The sequence below is a fragment of the Loxodonta africana genome, chromosome 25, assembly GCF_030014295.1.
Source record: "Loxodonta africana isolate mLoxAfr1 chromosome 25, mLoxAfr1.hap2, whole genome shotgun sequence".
Classification (NCBI taxonomy): Eukaryota; Metazoa; Chordata; class Mammalia; order Proboscidea; family Elephantidae; genus Loxodonta; species Loxodonta africana.
Window position 1 is genome coordinate 22,759,586 of NC_087366.1, and position 19,484 is coordinate 22,779,069.

Sequence of the window (19,484 nt, forward strand, 5' to 3'; positions counted from 1 at the left end):
TCATTTTTTTAATAAAAAAGCTGTACAGGTAGAAGGTAAGCCTTTTGCACAAATCCTTAGACTATGTAGGTACAGTTTAATTATATTTTTCTAGTTACATACCAACATGTTCAGCAATAGACTCCAGAGATCCTTTAGAACGTTCTGACTCTGTTAATGATTTCCAATTCTTTGCTGTTTCAGATCTGAAGTAGAAAAATTAATGAAAAGAGATAAATGTATTGCTACGACTCGTCAGCACTGGGTAATACTGTAATAACTGGTAATAAAAAGCAGTTGCCCTTAGATAGCTGCTCCTCTCCTCCTCTCCACAGGAAGTGTTGCAACCTTTGCCATGTTCATCAAACCTGTTTCTGGCCCTCATCACTCTCAGTAGATCATCTTTCCCCTTTTAATGAGAAAAACAGAGGCCATCAGGCAAGAACTTTATTTTCAATCCTTCTACCTTGCTACAGGGTTGCAATGAGTTGGAATTGACTTGATGGCAATGGATTTGGTTTTGGGTTTTTTTTTTTTAACCTATGAATTTGTCTATACTCATAGCCATCCCAACTGTCTTGTCTCTCACTTGTTCACAGCTAATTGCTCAAACCTCTTTCTGCCCCAGATCCTGTATCTTTCCCAGCCTCATGGACTGAGCCTGCTCAATTATTCATTCTCTTTTCTACAAACTTCAGTTCTTCACCTTACAAGTTGACCTCAAGTCTCAAAAAAAATTTTCCCCTCAATTCTTCATTCCTCCAGCCCATACTACTATCCTCTCTTAGGCTTTATATTTAGCAGGAAGAGCTACATTCACTATATCCATTTCCTCTTCATTTGCTAAACCATAGCATTTGGCTTCCACTTCTACTTTGTTATAATGCCCTTTAAATGTTGCTATTTCCTCATACTTAGTATTATCCTCCCTGAATGCATATATTCTCTGGGTGATGTTGCTATATTATGGCTTTAACCACCATTTATGTGCTAATGATTCCTGTACTTCTAACCCTAACATCTTTCCTTGATAACTCCACTTAGATGAACTGCCAAGCCCAAACCCACGGAGGTCAGGTCAATTCTGACTCACAGTGACCCTACAGGACAAAGCAGAACTGCTCCATAGGGTTTCCAAGGTCATAAACCTTTACAGAAGCAGACTCCCACATCTTTCTCCTGTGCAGTGGCAGGTGGGTTCAAACCTCCGACCTTTGGTTAGCAGCCCAGTGCTTAACCACTATGCCTCCAGGGCTCCCGAGATGAATGAACTACAGGCACCTCAAAATTAACATTTAAAAAAACAAAATCATAAGCTTTCCACAAAACCACCTGCTTCCTCACTTAGGTTAATGAAACCAATCAACTACCTAAGACAGAAACCTGGAAGTCACCCTAGACTTTTCCCTGCTCCACCATATAGCACTTTAGTCTATTTGCTAAATACTCCTAAAATCTACCTCCTATTCTCTATTCTTACTCCTCCTGCTTATTTTTGAGACCTGGCTTAGCTTACTCCTTCCTGCTTCTATGCTTACTCTAAACACAAATCTAATTATGTCACTCCCTGTTAAAATCCTGATTCAGTAGCTTGGTTAAGAAAACTATAAAGAAATTCAATAGTATTTTATGTAGAAATTAAAATAAAATCTACAGTTTCTAATATAATGGAAGGAAACCCTGGTGGCGTGGTGGTTAAGAGCTATGGCTGCTAACCAAAAGGTCGGCAGTTCAAATCCACCAGGTGCTCCCTGGAAACCCTATGCGGCAGTTCTACTCTGTCCTATAGGGTTACTATTAGTCGGAATTGACTCGACGGCAATGGGTTGTTTTTTTTAATATAATGGAAAAATGTATCTGTAACAAAAATACATACAAAATCTATGATAACAAATCCTGGAATGAAATATATTTAATTGTTGTAATTTCCTATTTTGGGATAGCTGGGTATGAAATAATTTAAGCTTTTTTCTTTTTACTGCTTCCCTAGATAGTCTGATGATGATAATAACAGTAACAGCAGCTAACATAACTGCTTACTGTGTGCCAGGCTCTGCTCTAAGTGCTTTATAAATACTAAGTCTTTTTAACCTCCCCCCCCCAAAAAAAACCAAACCCAGTGCAGTTGAGTCGATTCCGACTCATAGTGACCCTGTAGGACAGAGTAGAACTGCCCCCATGGAGTTTCCAAGGAGAGCCTGGCAGATTCAAACTGCCAACCCTTTGGTTTGCAGCCGTAGCAAGTATATTTGTCAGGTATTATTATTATCCCTGTTTTATAGAGATATAAATCCCTACTAATAAATGAAAGCACAGAGAAGTTAAATAATTTGCCCAAACTTACATACATAGCTAGCTGGTACTGTAGCCAAGATTTAAACTCAGGTAATGCTAAATTATTTGTAATGAGTTGTATTACTCTTGTAACATACAAAAACATCCAAAATATTAAACTTAAAAAAAAAAATTCTTCAAATGTTCTACATTTTCTACAATGTGGAATACAAACTACTAAGGATGGAGTACAAGGTTTTCACAGATTGGTATCTACTATTTTTCTAGTGTCTTCTCCTAACTCTAGCAACTTCCTATTATGTTCAGCTTCTATGATATGCCAAGCTTTGTTCAATTTTGGACATTCACAAATGATCTTCTCTTTGAAATGTCCCCTATTTCTCAGCCCCATTGGTCTCCCTAACCTCTATTCACTGCTCAAAATTTAGTTTAAATATTATAACCAGACATTTTTATATATCTTATTCTAATGTCACCACTTAATATTTTCTGTATTTACTTTTATTTGCTATGTAATATTCTATTGCCTGGATAGAACATAATTTACTGAAGTATTCACCCATTTCTGATATCTGGACATAAAAATTACTTCCAAAGTTTTATTAATATAAAGGATGCTATGATAAACATATTCATGTGAATAGGGAGGCTTTTTTTTTACCCCACATTTTCTCAAGCTAGATTTCCAGAAGTGGGATTACTAGGTGAAAGGTTACAGGGTTTTGTTTGTTTGATCTTTGAAACATTGCCAAATTACTTTCTAAAGGTTTATACCAACTTACAATGCTATTTACCACTAGCAGTGTTTGAGAGTACCATTTTCACTGTGTCTACCAGATTTCAGGATTACAAATATATTTTTTAAATTGTATCTTATTATGGATTTGATTTGTGATTATATCAGTTATAACACTTTTACTTTAGTGAAGCTTGTGATATACATATACCAGTATTTTTACTTCTACAATTTCACAGTTACTTAAAAGGTAACTTTGACTAAAAATCTTTCCTTATTCTTTTCTCAAACAAGGCAGAATATGGATAAGTTATCAGAAATTTCTACCTGTGTAGTGGAAGGGGCTTGATCTTGGGTTTTTCAGAAGCTGAGGAGAGCATTTTAATCTGAGGCTTGGCTGTTGGTGATGTTTCCAAATCTCGGCTAAGCTCGGCTTCAGTTTTCTTAATGAATTCATCGTATGACTAAGTTTAGAAAAATTAGAGCAGTCAATAAGCAGAATTTTTAAAAGTTATTTTAAATTATAAAATAGTATATTTTATGGCAATATAGTCAAACAGTAAAGACGATGTAATATAACAAATCCCTTCTGTGTCCCCCAATCTCATTCCCCAAAGCTCTACAAAGTTACTTGCATATCCTTCTCAAAAGAGTCTATGTATAAGATGTATACTGTATTTTTATGCAAATAATGCACGCCTTCTACATTTATTTGCCAACCATGCCCTCCCCCCATGAGGTATTTTCATAAGTGTGTTATGGTAATTTTTTTTTACAGCAACATGTAAAAGAAAAATTGGCATAGTGGTGCTTATGAAAATACCTTGTAGGGAGAGGGTGTGGTTGGCAGACAAATGTAGAAGGCACATTATCTGCATAAAAATACAGTAACTGTAATCCTTAATATCAATTAAGAAGTGATAAAGTGTCTACAGAAGTTTAATACTTACGAGGCAATAATTCATACCTTGCCACATTAAAACACTTCTTTAACTGATTATACAATTATTCTCTGAACGGCATCCTAATACTTTAATGGTACTTTCAACTCTGCTCTGAGTTTCAATGGCGTGAAGTTTTTAAGAGATAGGTCCCTAAGAACACAAATCTTGAAGAAAAGGAAGTATGATACTTCAGAATTGCAAAATGTTTTCTGTAAATATTCTGTAAACAAAACTGCACTAATTTAGCTATAATTTGTATGTAACCTCAGGGAAGGTCTCCATCTGTTATCTCTCTCAGTGTACTGAGCTAAACATCCCTTCTTTTACAACTCTCACTATCTGAAGTGATTTTCAGGCTCATCACCATCCCTGTCACCTTCATCTGAATTCCCAACGTTATGATGAAGTAACTCTTTGTACTGAACAGATAGATGGTCTGGCTAGCGAGGTATACACAGTAACTATGACTTCTCAGATCTGAAAGCTGTACTTATATGAATGCAGTCCATTTATTAGACCTGTGATCAAACAAAATCCAAAAACATTTTTTTTTTTTCAAATGAACTGCTATGTACTGTATATTTCTTTACTGTATACTACAGTGAAACCTGTGGGAGTCAGAACTTGATGGGACTGCCTTGTTTTTCTGGGTCTTGCAAGTTTTCCCCCTTTGACAGTGCAATCTTACCACTTTTCTACAGCTCATTTTAGTGGAAAATATTTGAGCTTTCCTTCTCTGACAGGTGTCTACCCTACATAGGTTCTACGCTTTGTAGGTTTTACCATATAATTTCAAAATCCAAATATAGAAGTTTCCTTTGTGTTTATTTAAGTCATTTAACAAAATGTTGAATGAGACGGATCCTTACAGCACTCCTCTAACGATCTCCTTTCCAACTGATAAGCCATTAACGAACATTTTTGAGCAACGCTACTCAATCTAATAGTACTCCTCTACTCAGAAGCTTTCAAGGCTCCTCATTGCCTACAGTAGTACTTTTTAAGTCCTGGGCCCTCCCTAGACCAATTAAATCTCTCAGAGTGAGCATAGCTATCTATATTTTTCAAAAAAGCTCCTCAGTTAATTCTAAATGTGTAGTCAGGGTGAAGACCACCAACCTATAGGATGAAGTCCAAACTCATTAGTTTGACTTTTAAAGTCCTAGCTGTGTTCTTTATTTTAAAATTTCGCTTCCTACTACTTCCTCACACAAACTCCCCAGTATTGCCATCGCATCTTAATCACTTCTGCTACTTCCAAACATTTGTACAGGCTGCAATCCTGCTGCCATTTCTGTATTGTGAATGATTGTTTTCTCCAGATCTGTTAGGCCTATCTTCTGTGTGGAAGGTAGTATAGCATGATGGTAGGGGCACAGAATTTGGAATTAGAGCAAGATAAAAATCTTAGCTCTACCACATATTAGCTGTGTGTCCGGGGGTAAATCATTACTGTCATTGAAACACAGTTTCTTCATCTGTAAAACAGGGATAATAATACATACACCTTGTTATGAGGATTAAATGAGACATATGTGTAAAGTAATTAGCAGAATTTCTGGCACATGAATAGGCACTTGAATATTTGATGATTTAATTAATAAATGTAGGAGAAACACGTGTTTTGTGTTACACAACAAGGACCAATGGGTGGAAATCAAAAGGAGAGAAATTTTGACTAAACATAACAAAGAACTTTCTAACATTTACAGCACCCAGAGGCCAACAATGAACTTGACTACCTTGCAATATTGAAATTTCCTATTACGCCCACCCCTCACTTATTGACATGGTTAGGTTCCAAAGACTAGGGCATTATGTGAAAATCAGTGTTACACAAAAATGGAGGAAGACCACATCAGATCACAAAATGGAGGATGAGTATATCATTACATAACTGCCAAATCACATCATTACATAATTGCCAAACCACTGAGAATCATGGCCCAGTCAAGTTGACAAATGAACTTCGCCTTGCCCCTTGGCATTCATATTGCCAGACATACATCATTAATGTGCAAAATAGTTGGATAGTAGATTTTTTACTATTGTCGTGAATGCAAAATGTCAGATAACAAGATAGTCAATAAGTGAGGGGTAGGTATACTGGCAGCACTGTGGTAGAAGCAGAGTGATTCTCTCTGGTGATGCCATGAGAAAGGATTCTTGACATGGGTAGGAGGTTCAGACTCATTCTATAATGAATATGATGGTTTAGGAACACTCAGCTGGAAAAACATACATAACAGGGAAGCAGCCAGATGCAGAGACATCTAAGAAGCTATGCAGACAGTACAGGCAAGAGATAATAAGGGCCCCAACCAGCTTGATGGCAGTAGGAATGGAAAGGGACAAGCAAGAAGCTTTATTAAAGAAGAATCAATGAAATCTGGTGACTGAATGAACAGGAGAAAAGAGAATGAGGAAAATATCAATACCAGGTTTCCAGGCTGACAGGATCAAGTTTAACAGAAAAGTCATGTCTACAATTATTAGTCAGGAGCCATGCAGATATTACAGAGTTATAATAATAAGTTTTGTGGCATAAAACACCATTCTGGTTTAAAAAATAAAGAAGCAGTAACAATCCCAATAGCTAGAATTATTTATCTAATGGTTCTCTGCTTAACAGGATATGGATATAAATCTTTTTTTCATAGGCCTAATCTTTCTTGGAGCCCTGGTGGCACAATGGTTAAGAGATAATAGCAAACTACAGCTGCTAACCAAAAGGTCAGCAGTTTGAATCTACCGGCTGCTCCTTGGAAACCTTATAGGGTAGTCCTACTCTGCCCTGTAGGGTTGTTAAAGGGTCACTATGAGTCAGAATCGACTTGACAGCAACAGGTTTGAATCTTTCTTACCAAAAAAAGCTTGCTTTAATACTTTATTTTAATATTTAATACTCAGATGTTTTAATTTGATATTTAATGCTTTAAGCAAAAGTTTGTTGTGATAGCCTCAGATTTTTTTTAGTTAGGATAAAATGTGATAACAAACTAATATTGAAAATTCCTAATCCACCACTTTATTAACAGCATTAAAAACATTTTAGGCATCACATATATATTAGTCTCAGTACTAAACTCCTTTCTTTCTGTCTAACCTCTAACTGTTTGATCAGACTGGCTTCTTGGGCCTTCAGTCTTTCCTTTTGCCTTTTCTTCTGTTCCTTCTTTAACTGGTCAACAACTGATTTTCTTTTCCGTAACTCATCCTTCAGAGCTCTGATTCTACCTTCAATGTCACTCTGATCAGAAGTAGTTTCTGAAAGAGATACAAAATTTTTAATTTTAATTTAAGAATAAAGTTAACTCAATAACTACTAACAAAAAGCTTTAATGCAATAGCCATAAAATAAGATCAAACTAATACGTAACATTAAGAAATAGAGCTTCTGAAAAAAAGAAATACTGTTAGTGATTTGCATCCTTCCTTTCTTCCAATCTCTATTTTTTTTTCTTGGTTCCTCCAATTTATTTTTACTTTCTAATTGTACTACTTGAAATTGTAAATAAATATCAAGGTACCCTATCTTGGTAAGAGAAGCAGCCAGAAGCTGAAAATGTTTTAGGTTAGTGAAATTCGGACAGTCTATAAAAAATTATTTTCTGGTGACAACAGAGTCATATTTAACTAGTCCTCCCCTAAATTATATTTTAAAGTTATATTAAACCAAACTTATCATTTTAAACTGATTGTGAGTCATCAGATGATGTTATAAAACCACATAAAAGGAGAGAGACTGTAAGGAAATATAATTCTGTTGTAACCTTTCTTTGAAAGCTCTTAAAGTATTTAAAATCACTGAAATGAAGTCTAATTAAATCTTATTTTCATCTCAATAGTTCACACACACACATTGTAGATGTCCAGTCGTAGCAAAATCATGAAAATACATTTCATTATAACTGTCACATGCTTCAAATGAAAATAAACAAGTATCATTTAAAGAGGCTGCTTATTTCACTACACCTGGAAATTACGTACTATAAAAATGACTGCTCCTCACACCCCCTCCTCAGAACCACACAATGGTGTCATTTCCACATACACGATGAGTGAGACATTGAACAGCCTTACGACAGAAATACTATTGTATGTATATCTGAGGACTCAGAAGTACCCTATAACATTGTACCATAAATAATCAGGTTTTTATCAGGTACTTCAGACTAAACTGCATTAGAACCAATTATGGAATTTATTTAAATATAAAAAGAGTATAGTCTTTTTTTGTAGTGTGATCCAAATATCTGGAATAGAAATAACAAAATCTGAGTTCCTGTCACTTCTTGTCACTGATTTAAGCATACGGTTAAATATAGCTTATGAAAGAGGAATTCAAGTGCAGTTCAAAGGAGATAAACTCCTCGTGATTAGTCTTACCTGACTGTGTCACAGACAGTGACTCATCTGACCAACTATAACAGTGTTGATGGGACTTGACAGGTAGACGATATTGTCCTCCAGTCCTATGACTTCCTTTGCTAGACTCCTGCTTTGATACAGATGTGCAACTTTTGGGAGGCGACTGTTCAAACAGAAAATCAAATGAGAACTGCTGTAAAATTCTACTTGAAATTCAAGATATTAGCCAGTTAAAGATATAATTTACAAAGAGTTTTTAACAACCCTATGACTTTTTTATGACTTAAAAAATGAAAAAATAGTTCATAAATTAGAGAATAAGACCTTAATTTTTTTTGAAAGACACACACACAAAAAGTTATAAGAAAGAATGCTAAGATGTTTATAATAAAACTAGAAGTGTAAGTGATATTTATCCCCTTATTCTTTTAGCTTTTGAAATATTACACATGGATACTTTTATGAAAGAAAAAAGGAAGAGAGGAAGGGACGAAGGAAAGAAGGGAGGAAGGAAATACTGCATAAGACAACTGCCCACAAGAGATTGTTAAGAAGTACAAATTGTCTACCCTAATATCAAGTGGAAATCAGAATGCCTGATTTGACTCCTGGCTACCATCACTTCCTATCCCTGGGACTTTGGTCATGTTTCCTAGCCTACTTAATTTTTCAGAGTAGGGACTATAACAGTATCTATCTTAGAGGAGAAAATTCATGTATTCAGCATATGACCTGGCACTTGTTACATAAAAAAAAAAAAAACCACTTTAAGATATACTAGTTTTGATTTCTTTGATACATTTCCTTGTGAGGAAAAAAAAGCAAACTTTTAGTAATCAGCTTTTGCTTATCCTGAACCTTAGTAATGATGCTGGGTAGAATCTAATTGATTTATAGTAAATGACAAATGAATAAGATTGTGACCAAAAGCAATTCAACATACAGCTTGGTTGTAAATTTCTGGTAGGAATCATGCTACAAGTAAATTAGACTGCAACAAGCTTATCATTATTGGATAAGAAATAAGAAATCACTAAGATAGTTTAATTAGAAGTCTAAAAACACTGCAATCTAAATACACTATCTTCAAGTATGTGCACAAGGATTAAAAAAAAAAAAAGCTCTTTGTGGTGGATAAAAAATGTTCTCTCCCCCAATGTTTCAGGTGCTATAACACACAGAAATCTGATTTTTCATTAGGGGAAATGCAGTTGATTTTTTCATTTCCACTTAAAAATGGAATAGAGAATATTCTATTCTGAATTTAGGCAAATGCTTTCTTTTTTTTAACATAAAACATTAACAATGTTTTATGTTAAAAAGTGTTCACTTAATATTTAATACTGTTACACTAATTCCTTGATTTACTCTACCAAATCAAATTTAAAAGTTTTTACCAGCTGGTTTCTTTTCTATGAAACACAGAATTAAGGACAATGTAGAAAACCTCATTATGCTAATAACAACCATTTCAGACCTGTGTTAAAGAGATAAAACCATTGATTTTATTCTGATTATGAATTACAGAACCAAATCAAGTCAAACCCACTGCCACTGAGTAGGTTCGAACTCATAGTAAGCCTATAGGATAGAGTAGGCTGTAATCTTTACAAAAACAGACTGCCATATCTTTCTCCGCAGAGCAGCTGGTGGATCTAACTGGGGAGCTTTTGGTTAGCAGCCTAGCACTTTAACCACTGCACCACCAGAATTCCTTATGAATTACATACAGACTGGTTATTAACTATATTAAGGTCACAGTGGTATATGACTTAAGGTTTTATTGTTTCTGTTATACAAGAAACATAGATTTCAATACGAACTTGTGTTGTACCCGCAAACTATCTGTATTAAAGACTTTAGAAAGTTCCTATACCCTTAATATTGATGGCATATAATTTTATAACTGTCACTAAAGCTGTAATTCATGTTTATAAATCCTTATGAGTCAATGAAAGGCCTTATTTCTATTTAAATGTTATTTCCTGCATGCTACAAGTATGGGTGATAGTCACCACTATCATTATAGCAATAATACAACTGTTAATAATATACCTTTTAGACAGGGTATTTCTAAAGAAGTTTTAACATAAAACATAAACATACATTAACCTACATGTTTACTAGGAGAGGTAGATGATTCCAGTTCCTGTGAAAAAACCATATCTTCAGTAAGTACACTGTGATCCGGGCTCCCCAGCTGCTCTTGAACTATAGGCTCAGACGGTAAATATTCAACAGCAGGGCTGCCCAATTCTTCGGGAACAGAGCTTCCACTGTTTAGACGAGAGTAGGAAGGTACTGGAGATTCCTCTTCACTGGCTGTTTCTAGAATGGGAGGGGGAAACAATAACAAAAAAATTACAAAATCTAAGCCAATGAAAAAGCTCAACTGTTACACTTTACATTTGTTTTTTAGCATAATATCAGGTTGCATTCCACCAGGCGCTCCTTGGAAACCCTATGGGGCAGTTCTACTCTGTCCTATAGGGTCACTATGAGTCGGAATCGACTCGACGGCACTAGGTTTGGTTTGGTTTTTTTGGTATCAGGTTGCATTGAGATAATAGTTTATCACATCACTTTACAAATTATATTCACTATAAAGTCTGTTACTCTAAGGATTTTGGCTGACACAAATTGGGAGAAGATATCTGTAATACATCATCAGCAATGATAATGAATGACAATCTAAATGTTTGTGAGGATGTACAGTATAACTCATATATTCTTTAGGAGAGGAAATTGGTTCAACCATTTTGGAAGAAAACATAGCATTACCTGGAAAAAATTCATAAACATACTCTATGACCTAGCAGTTCCACTTTTAGGTATACATGCTAAAGAAATCTTACATGCATTCAGCAGGAGACATGTGCATGTTCACAGTTGTTATTGTTGTTGTAGCTGCTGTCAATTCCGACTCATGGCAACCCTGCGTGCGCAGAGTAGAACTCCTCCACAGGGTTTTCAAGGCTGTAGCCTTTCATAAAATGGATAAACTGTGGTATATTTACACAATGGAATGCTACCAGCAATAAAGACAAATGAACTAGAGCTGTATATATCAAAATATCTAATAGAGAAATACACATAGTATAATTTCAAAATATATGCAAAACTAAATAACGTATTATTATGGTATCAAATATGCTACAAGGTAATATGTAAATATAGGCTGATGGTTTGCCCTGGAGAAAGCATTAGGAGAGGTGTACACCAGGCTTTCAAAGATTTTGGCAATATTCATAAGCAGAGTGATAAGGTACCTGTTATTGTTGGTTGCCATCGAGTCAATCAGACTCATGGTGACCCCATGTGTTAGAGTAGAATTACTTGATAGGGTTTTTCTTGGCTGTGATCTTAATGAAAACAGATTGCCAGGACACTTCTTCTGTGGTACCACTGGGTACGTTCAAACTGCCAACCTTTCGGTTAGCAGTCAAGCGCAAACTGTGCCACCTAGGGACTTGTGCTACGCACCTAGGGTGATCATTTTATTATTTAAACTTAACTTCATGTTTTACGTACTCTTTAGCATAAATGCGATACTTCACAATAAATAGATACAATGAAAATTGTGGTTTGTGAATTCTATTTAGGAATAAAGAGAAATTATAGATAATTAAAAAAAAATTTTTGTTGTTGAGAATATACAGAGTAAAACATATACCAACTCAACAGTTCCTACAAGTACCATTTAGTGACACTGATTACATTCTTTGAATTGTTCAACCATTCTCACCTGCTTTTTCTGAGTTGTTCCTCCCATATTAACATAAATTTACTGCCTCCTAAGGTTCCTATCTAATCTTTTGAGTTGCTGCTATCAGTTTGATTTCATATAGATCTTAAAAGAGCATAATGCTCAGGGCAGACATTTTTTTACTACTTAAGCTAAACGATTGTTTGATTTTAAGAAGACTTCAGAATATATTTTTTGTTTAAAGTTTAGAGATCATCTCAGGGCAATAGTTTCAGGGGTTCATTTAACCTACACGGCTCCAGGAAGTCTGGTGTCCATGAGAATTTGAAATTCTGTTCTGCAATTTTTTTCCTTTTGATTAGGATTCTTCTCTAGAATCTTTGATCAAAATGTTCAGTAATGGTAGCCAGGCACCATTCAGTTCTGGTCTCATGGCAAAGGAGGCAGTTGTTCATGGAGGCGAATTAGAGCCACACATTCCATATCCTCCTACAATTCCTGACTCTCCTTCCTGTGTTGCTCCAGGCAAATAGAGACCAACTGTTGTGCCTTGGATGGCCCCTTGCAAGCTTTTAAGATCCCAGGCACTATGCAACAAACTAGGAAATAGAAGAGAGGCACTAAATATTTACGCCACATAACTGGACTGTCCCATGAAACTATGACCTTAAACCTCCACACCAAGGAACCAAATCCCACAATGTTTTTGGTTGTACATAAGCAGCCTCAGCAGCTACTTTTTTTTTTTTTGTAAGTATATCTTAGTTATCTAGTGCTGGTATAATAGAAATACCACAAATGGGTGGCTTTAACAAACAGAAATTAATTTTCTCACAGTTTGTTTTTGTTATTGTTAGGTGCCAGCAAGTCAGTTCCAATTCATAGAGACCCTACATTCAAGAGAACAAAACATTGCCTGGTTCTGCGCCATCCTCACAGTCATTGTTATGCTTGAGCGCAATGTTGCAGCCACTGTGTTCTCTGACCCACTACTTTATCAAGCACGATGTCCTTCTCCAGAGACTGATCCTTCCTGATAACATGTCCAAAGTATGTGAGATGTAGCCTTGCCATCCTTGCTTCTAAGGAGCATCCTGGTTGTACTTCTTCCCAGACAGATTTGTTCATTCTTTGGGCAGTCCATGGTATATTCAATATTCTTCACCAACACCGCAATTCAAAGGTGTCAGTGCTTCTTCGGTCTTCCTTATTCATTGTCCAGCTTTCACATGCATATGAGGCAATTGAGAACACCAAGGCTTGGGTCAGGCCACCTTAAGTCTTCAAGGCGATATCTTTACTTTTTAACACTTTGAAGAGGTCTTTTGCAGCAGATCTGCCCAATGCAATTTGTCTGATTTCTTGACTGCTGCTTCCACGGGTCCTGATTGTGGATCCAAGTAAAATGAAATCCTTGACACGTCAATCTGTTCTTCGTTTATCATGATGTTGCTTAGTGGTCTAGTTGTGAAGATTTTTGTTTTCTTTATGTTGAGGTGTAATCCATATTGAAGGTTGTGGTGTTTGATCTTCATCAGTAAGTGCTTCAAGTCCTCTTCACTTACAGCAAGCGATCTGTGTCATTTGCATAACACAGGTTGTTAATGAGTCTTCCTCCAATCCAGACACCACATTCTTCTTCATACAGTGGAGTTTCTTGGATTATTTGCTCAGCATACATACAGTAAGTATGGTAAAAGGATACAACCCTGACACAAACCCTTCCTGACTTTAAACCTACTTGAACGACTGCTTCCTTATCTATGTACAGGTTCCTATGTACAATTAAGTGCTCCAGGATTTCCATTCTTCTTAACGCTACCTATAATTTTTTATGATCCATGCAGTCGAATGACTTTGCATAGTCAATAAAACACAGGTAAACATATTTCTGGTATTCTCTGCTTTCTGCCAGGATCCATCTGACATCAGCAATGATATCCCTGGTTCCACGTCCTCTTTTGAATCTAGCTTGCATTTCTGGCAGTTCCCTGTCAATGTACTGCTACAGCCACTTTTCAATGATCTTCAGCAAAATTTTACTTTTGTGTGATATCAATGATATTCTGTAATTTCCACATTCTGTTGGATTACCTTTCTTGGATCTCTTCCAGTTGGCTGGCCAGGTCTTGCAAATTTCTTGGCATAGACGAGCGAGCACTTCCAGCACTGCATCCGCTTGTTGAAATATCTTAACTGGTATTCTTTCAATTCCTGGAGCCTTGTTTTTCACCAATGCCTTCAGTACAGCTTGAACCTCTTTCTTCAGTACTGTCGGTTCCTGATCATATGCTACCTCCTGAAATGGCTGAACATGGACCAGTTCTTTTTGATATTGGAGGCTAGAAGTTTGAATTCAGGGTGCCAGCTCTAGGGTAAGGCTTTCTCTGTCAGTTCTGGAGGAAGGTTCTTGTCTCTTGAGCTTCTGCTCCTGGGTGATCTTCATTTGGCTTGGCATCTCTCTTCCCCCCATCTCTGTTTGCTTGCTTATTTAATTTCCTTTCTATCTCAAAAGAGATTGACACAAAACACACCCTACACTAATTAATAATAAAGGCAACCCATTCCCAAATGGGATTATAACCACAGGCACAGAGGTTAGGATTTACAACATATATTTCTGGGGGGACATAATTCAATTCATAACAACATCTATCATATAACTTTTGCCAATTCAGCTTTTTACACGTGTATAACTTATTGACACTAATTAACGATAATCAGCTGTGCAACTCTACCCTTTATCAATGCGATATTTCTATCGCTGTTAATCCCCTCCCCTTTTCTTCCCTCCTTCCCCCCTCCCTCCTGCCCCTAGTAACTACTAATAAACTTTGTTTTCTATACATTTGCCTTTTCTTGACTTTTTATATAAGTGGGGTTATACGAAATTTGTCCTTTCACCGAAGAGGACATGCAAATGGCCACCAAACACATGAAAAGATACTCAGTGTTATCAGCCATCAGAGAGAGATAAATTTAGATTACAAAAAAAAGAAAACAGATGTTGGCAAGAATGGGGGGACATTGGAACCCTTACCCATTTCTGGTGAGACTGCAAAATGGCACAGCCATTGTGGAAAACAGTCTGGGGGCTCCTCAAGATACTAAAAATATTAAACTACCATATTACTCAGCAATTCCACTCCTAGGTATATACCCAAAAGACTTGAAAGCAGAGACTCAGAGTTGTACACCAATATTCATTATAGCACTATTCACAATAGCCAAAAGATGGAAAAAACTAAATGCCAATCAACAGATAAACGCTGTACACACATACAATGGAATACTACTCAGCCAGCAGAAGAAATGAAATCTTGATACATGCCACATAACGGATGGAGCTAGAAGACATTATACTGAGTAAAATGTCAATCACGAAAGAACAATTATTGTATAATCTCAGATCATTTTTTATTATGCTAATTTTTACAATTTATAGGTATTGTATTTAGTTTTTAGAACATGTATGTTCTAACATCAAACAAACATAGTTGCCTATAAAATGAAGTTTTTAACACGTATTTTTCCCACTGACTTTCTTTAAGAAATAACAGATTTGTTTACTTGGGAAAAACGCCAAGGGATAAATTTGTTGAGGAAAAGAGGAAGAGGTGAATTCAATCTATTGTGTCACTGGTTTTCTTAATGTATCACTTCGCGTGTATGGTATCACAGAATGAAAGGCTTGGCGATCTGCTTCTGAAGGTCACTGACATGAAAACCCTACGGAGCACAGTTCCACTCTGGAACACATGGGGTTGTCATGAGTATGAACTAACTCAATGACAGCAGGTCGGTTAGTTGTCGGTTGGCATGTACAGTTAAATAATATGTCATTTAGTTTTGCACTTTTAAATTTTTTATAAAGGTAATCAAACTTCTTGCAGTCTTCCAAGATTTGTTTTGCAGTTTTTATATTGATTTATATAGTTGTAATTTTTTCATATTCATTGAGCATGATATAAAATGTGAAGATACCACAATTTATTTATCCATTCTCCTACTGATGCACATTTGGCTGCTTTCCATTTTTCTTTTGGTATTTCAAATACTGCTGCTACAAACAACGTCATCTATGCCTCTTGGTATTTATATGTAAGAGTTTCTCTACAGCAGTGGTTAATGGACTGAATTGTGCCCCTCAAAATACGTGTTGGGATGGTAACTCCTATACCTATACATATAATGTAATGTAATACAATCAACTCCCACAATGCAATCTAGTGTAATGTCAACAACCAGTTCAGGTCATACCAGTATCATAGGGTGAATCCTAAACTTAATCACTTCTGAGTTATATAAAGAGGCATGTGTGCACACACACACACACACACACACACACACACGAAGACACAAACCATGTAAGGATTGTCTGCAAGCCAATGGACGAAGAAACATGTGAGGCTACCAACCAGGAAAGTGTCAACGTGCTGAAACTCCGTTTTGGACTTTCAAAACCTCCAGAAGTATGAGAAAATAATTTCCATTTTTTAAAGCCACCCACTTGTGGTATTTGTATTATAGCAACACTACATTTTATAAATACAAAACGTAGAAGTGGTTTTGCAATCGGAAAATAGGCATAGGCTGGAGGAAATTTGACGATCTTGATAGTAAGGCCCTAGATTGCCTTGAAGAGACTGCTGATAGAATTATGAATATTAAGGGTGATTCTGACGAGGGCTCAGAAAAAAACGAGAGCTATGGGGTAAGATTCTATCATCAGGAACAGAATGTTGCTAGAAATGTGGACGTTGAATTTGCTTCTGGTGAGGCTTTAAAAGGACATGATGATGAACATGTGACCGGACAACAGAGGAAGGGCAATGCTTTTTATGCAGTGGCAAAGAGCTTGTCTGAATTATGTTCAAACGTTTGCTGGAAGATAGAACTCGGAAGCGATGAACTTGGATATCTGGCTGAGGGGATTTCTAAGCAAGATCTTAAAGCAATTGTGTGGTTTCTCCTTGCCACTTATAGTAAAACGCGGGAGGAAAGAGATGGACTTAAAAATGAACTGTGCAAAATGAAACCAGAACTTAAGGATTTAGATAATTATATTATACAAACTAAGTCCCCTGGAACTTTTACTAAAGGCATGGCTACGCAATCTTTTGCTTAAGAGATTAGGCCTGTGACTGAGGAATCTAAGAAACCACCACAACAGAAATCCTGTCACCTTAGACTGCAAGGGACAAAGACAGGATGAAATGAAGGAAAGCTGTACTCCTTCTGGAATTCTACAGGCAGGAAACAGGACAATGGAGCTACTTGACTGCAAACATCCACTGTCCTCCAAAAAACGGCAGGCAGGCACCACCCTGGGCGCAGTTCAGACATTAGTATAACTGTTGGAAGGACCAAGGGTGGAGTTGCCTCCTCCTAGGTTTCAAAGGGTGGGCCACCCAAAGTTGAAGGGGTGGGCCTGCTGTGTCTATGGGCCAGGAGAACAAAACCACTTGAAACTGAGGGCGTGGGGTCACCACTCAGGTGAATTAGGGAAATGGGACTGCCCAAAGCTGAGGGAGCAGGGTCACTGTCAAAGAGAGCCCTGCAAGCTAGCAAGCTGCCATCTAAGATGCATCAATTAGTCTCAACGCACCTGGAGCAAAGGAGAATGAAGACCACCGAAGACACAAGGTAATTATGAGCCCAAGAGACAGAAAGGGCCACATAAACCAGAAGCTACATCAGCCTGAGACCAGAAGAACGAGATGGTGCCTGGTTACAACTGATGACTGCCCTGACAGGGAACACAACAGAGAACTCCCGAGAGAACAGCTGAGCAGCGGGATGCAGACCCCAGATTCTCATAAAAAGACCAGACTTAATGGTCTGACTTGAGACTAGAAGGACCCCAGAGGTCATGGTCCCCAGACCTTCTTTAGCCCAAGACAGGAACCATTCCCCAAGCCAACTCTTCAGACAGGGATTGGACTGGAGTATGAACAGAAAATGATACTGGTGAAGAGAGAGCTTCTTGGATCAAGTACACACATGAGACTATGTGGGCATCTCCTGTCTGGAGGGGAGACGAGAGAGCGGAGGGGGTCAGAAGCTGGCGGAATGGACATGAAAAGACAGAGTGGACAGAGGAGTGCTCTGTCTCATTGGGGGGAAAGCAACTAGGAGTATATAGCAAGGTGTACATAAATTTTTATATGAGAGACTGACTTGATTTGTAAACTTTCACTTAAAGCATAATAAAAATTAAAAAAAAAAAAGATGAGAGTTTGGACTTAGAGTTGGTACTGCATGGGTTAAGACTTTTGGGGATAATGTGAGAGGCTGAATGTGCTCTGTACATGAGAAGGAATGAATTTTGGGGGGGCCAAGGTGCAGCATGGTATGGCTTGAATTCTGTCCCCTCAAAATATGGGTTGGAATCCTAATCCTATATCTATGGATGTAATGTAATCCTCTTCCATAATGCAATCTAATATAATGTAACCACCTTCCACAATGCAATCTAATGTAACATGATCAATCAATTGAAGTGATGCCAGTGCAATGTGGATCTAAACCTACATAAAGAGGAGCAGAGAGACACATACGCACATGCACATGCGTGTATACACACACAGCAAGACAGACACAATGTGAGGATCATGTACAAGTTATAGAACCAAAGAATACCAGGGGCTACTGACAAGGAAGGAATCAACATGGCCGAGGCCCTGACTTGGAGTTTTCACCTTCAGCAGTGTGAGAAAATAAACTTCTGACCTTTAAGCCACCCACTTGCATATTTGTATTATAGCAGCATTAGGTAACTAAGTGGTTTTCAGAGTTTTTTTTTACCTTCACCATAATATTTACCATTACTATGCGTGACACAGGACATTTTCTGTTCTGTTTCAACGTTAAAGAATGCTGACTGCAACCCAGAAAATTGATTTCAAACTCCTCTAACGGGTCACAACCTACAATATGAAAAACACTGCTCTATGACGGCAGTTGTCAAACTTTTTGATCTTAGGACTCCTTTATACTCTTAAACGTAACTGAGGGCTCTGAAGAATTTATGTGGTTCTATCTACCAATATTTAACATAATAGAAATTAAAACCAAAAAATTACAATAAACCTACTACATCTTAACATAAATAATACTAAAAAATTTTAAATAGTTACATCAATTAAAAGAAGTTCAGTGAAAGGAGAGAAACTGTTTTACATTTTTATAAATATTCTCAATATCTGGCATAACAGAAGATAGCTGGATTCTCATATTCACTTCTGCATTCAGTCTGTGGTGGTACCTTGCTTTGGTTGAAGTATATGCAGAAAACCTAGCCTGCTGTGGGTTGATATACATCCTTCACAAAGATACGTTGAATTCCTAACCCTGAGTACTTGTGACTGTGACTGTGTTTGGAAATAGGGTCTCTGCAGACATAGTTAAGATAGGGTCATATATTGGATTAGGGTGAGCCCTAAATCCAATG

At 37.0% G+C, this 19,484-nt stretch overlaps 1 protein-coding gene across 4 annotated transcripts in view; it reads right to left on the reverse strand.

Annotated features, from left to right (window-relative positions):
* The window catches only part of CEP350 (centrosomal protein 350), a 197,690-nt gene that overhangs the window by 32,743 nt on the left and 145,463 nt on the right, over positions 1-19,484 (reverse strand). For all 4 annotated transcript variants that reach the window (XM_064276564.1, XM_064276565.1, XM_010590972.3 and 1 more), the window contains 5 exons: positions 10,442-10,653; positions 8,344-8,488; positions 7,061-7,221; positions 3,338-3,474; positions 103-185 (listed from right to left, as the gene is read on the reverse strand). In XM_064276564.1, coding sequence (XP_064132634.1) covers positions 103-185; positions 3,338-3,474; positions 7,061-7,221; positions 8,344-8,488; positions 10,442-10,653 — 738 coding nt within the window. The remainder of the gene's footprint in view (positions 1-102; positions 186-3,337; positions 3,475-7,060; positions 7,222-8,343; positions 8,489-10,441; positions 10,654-19,484) is intronic.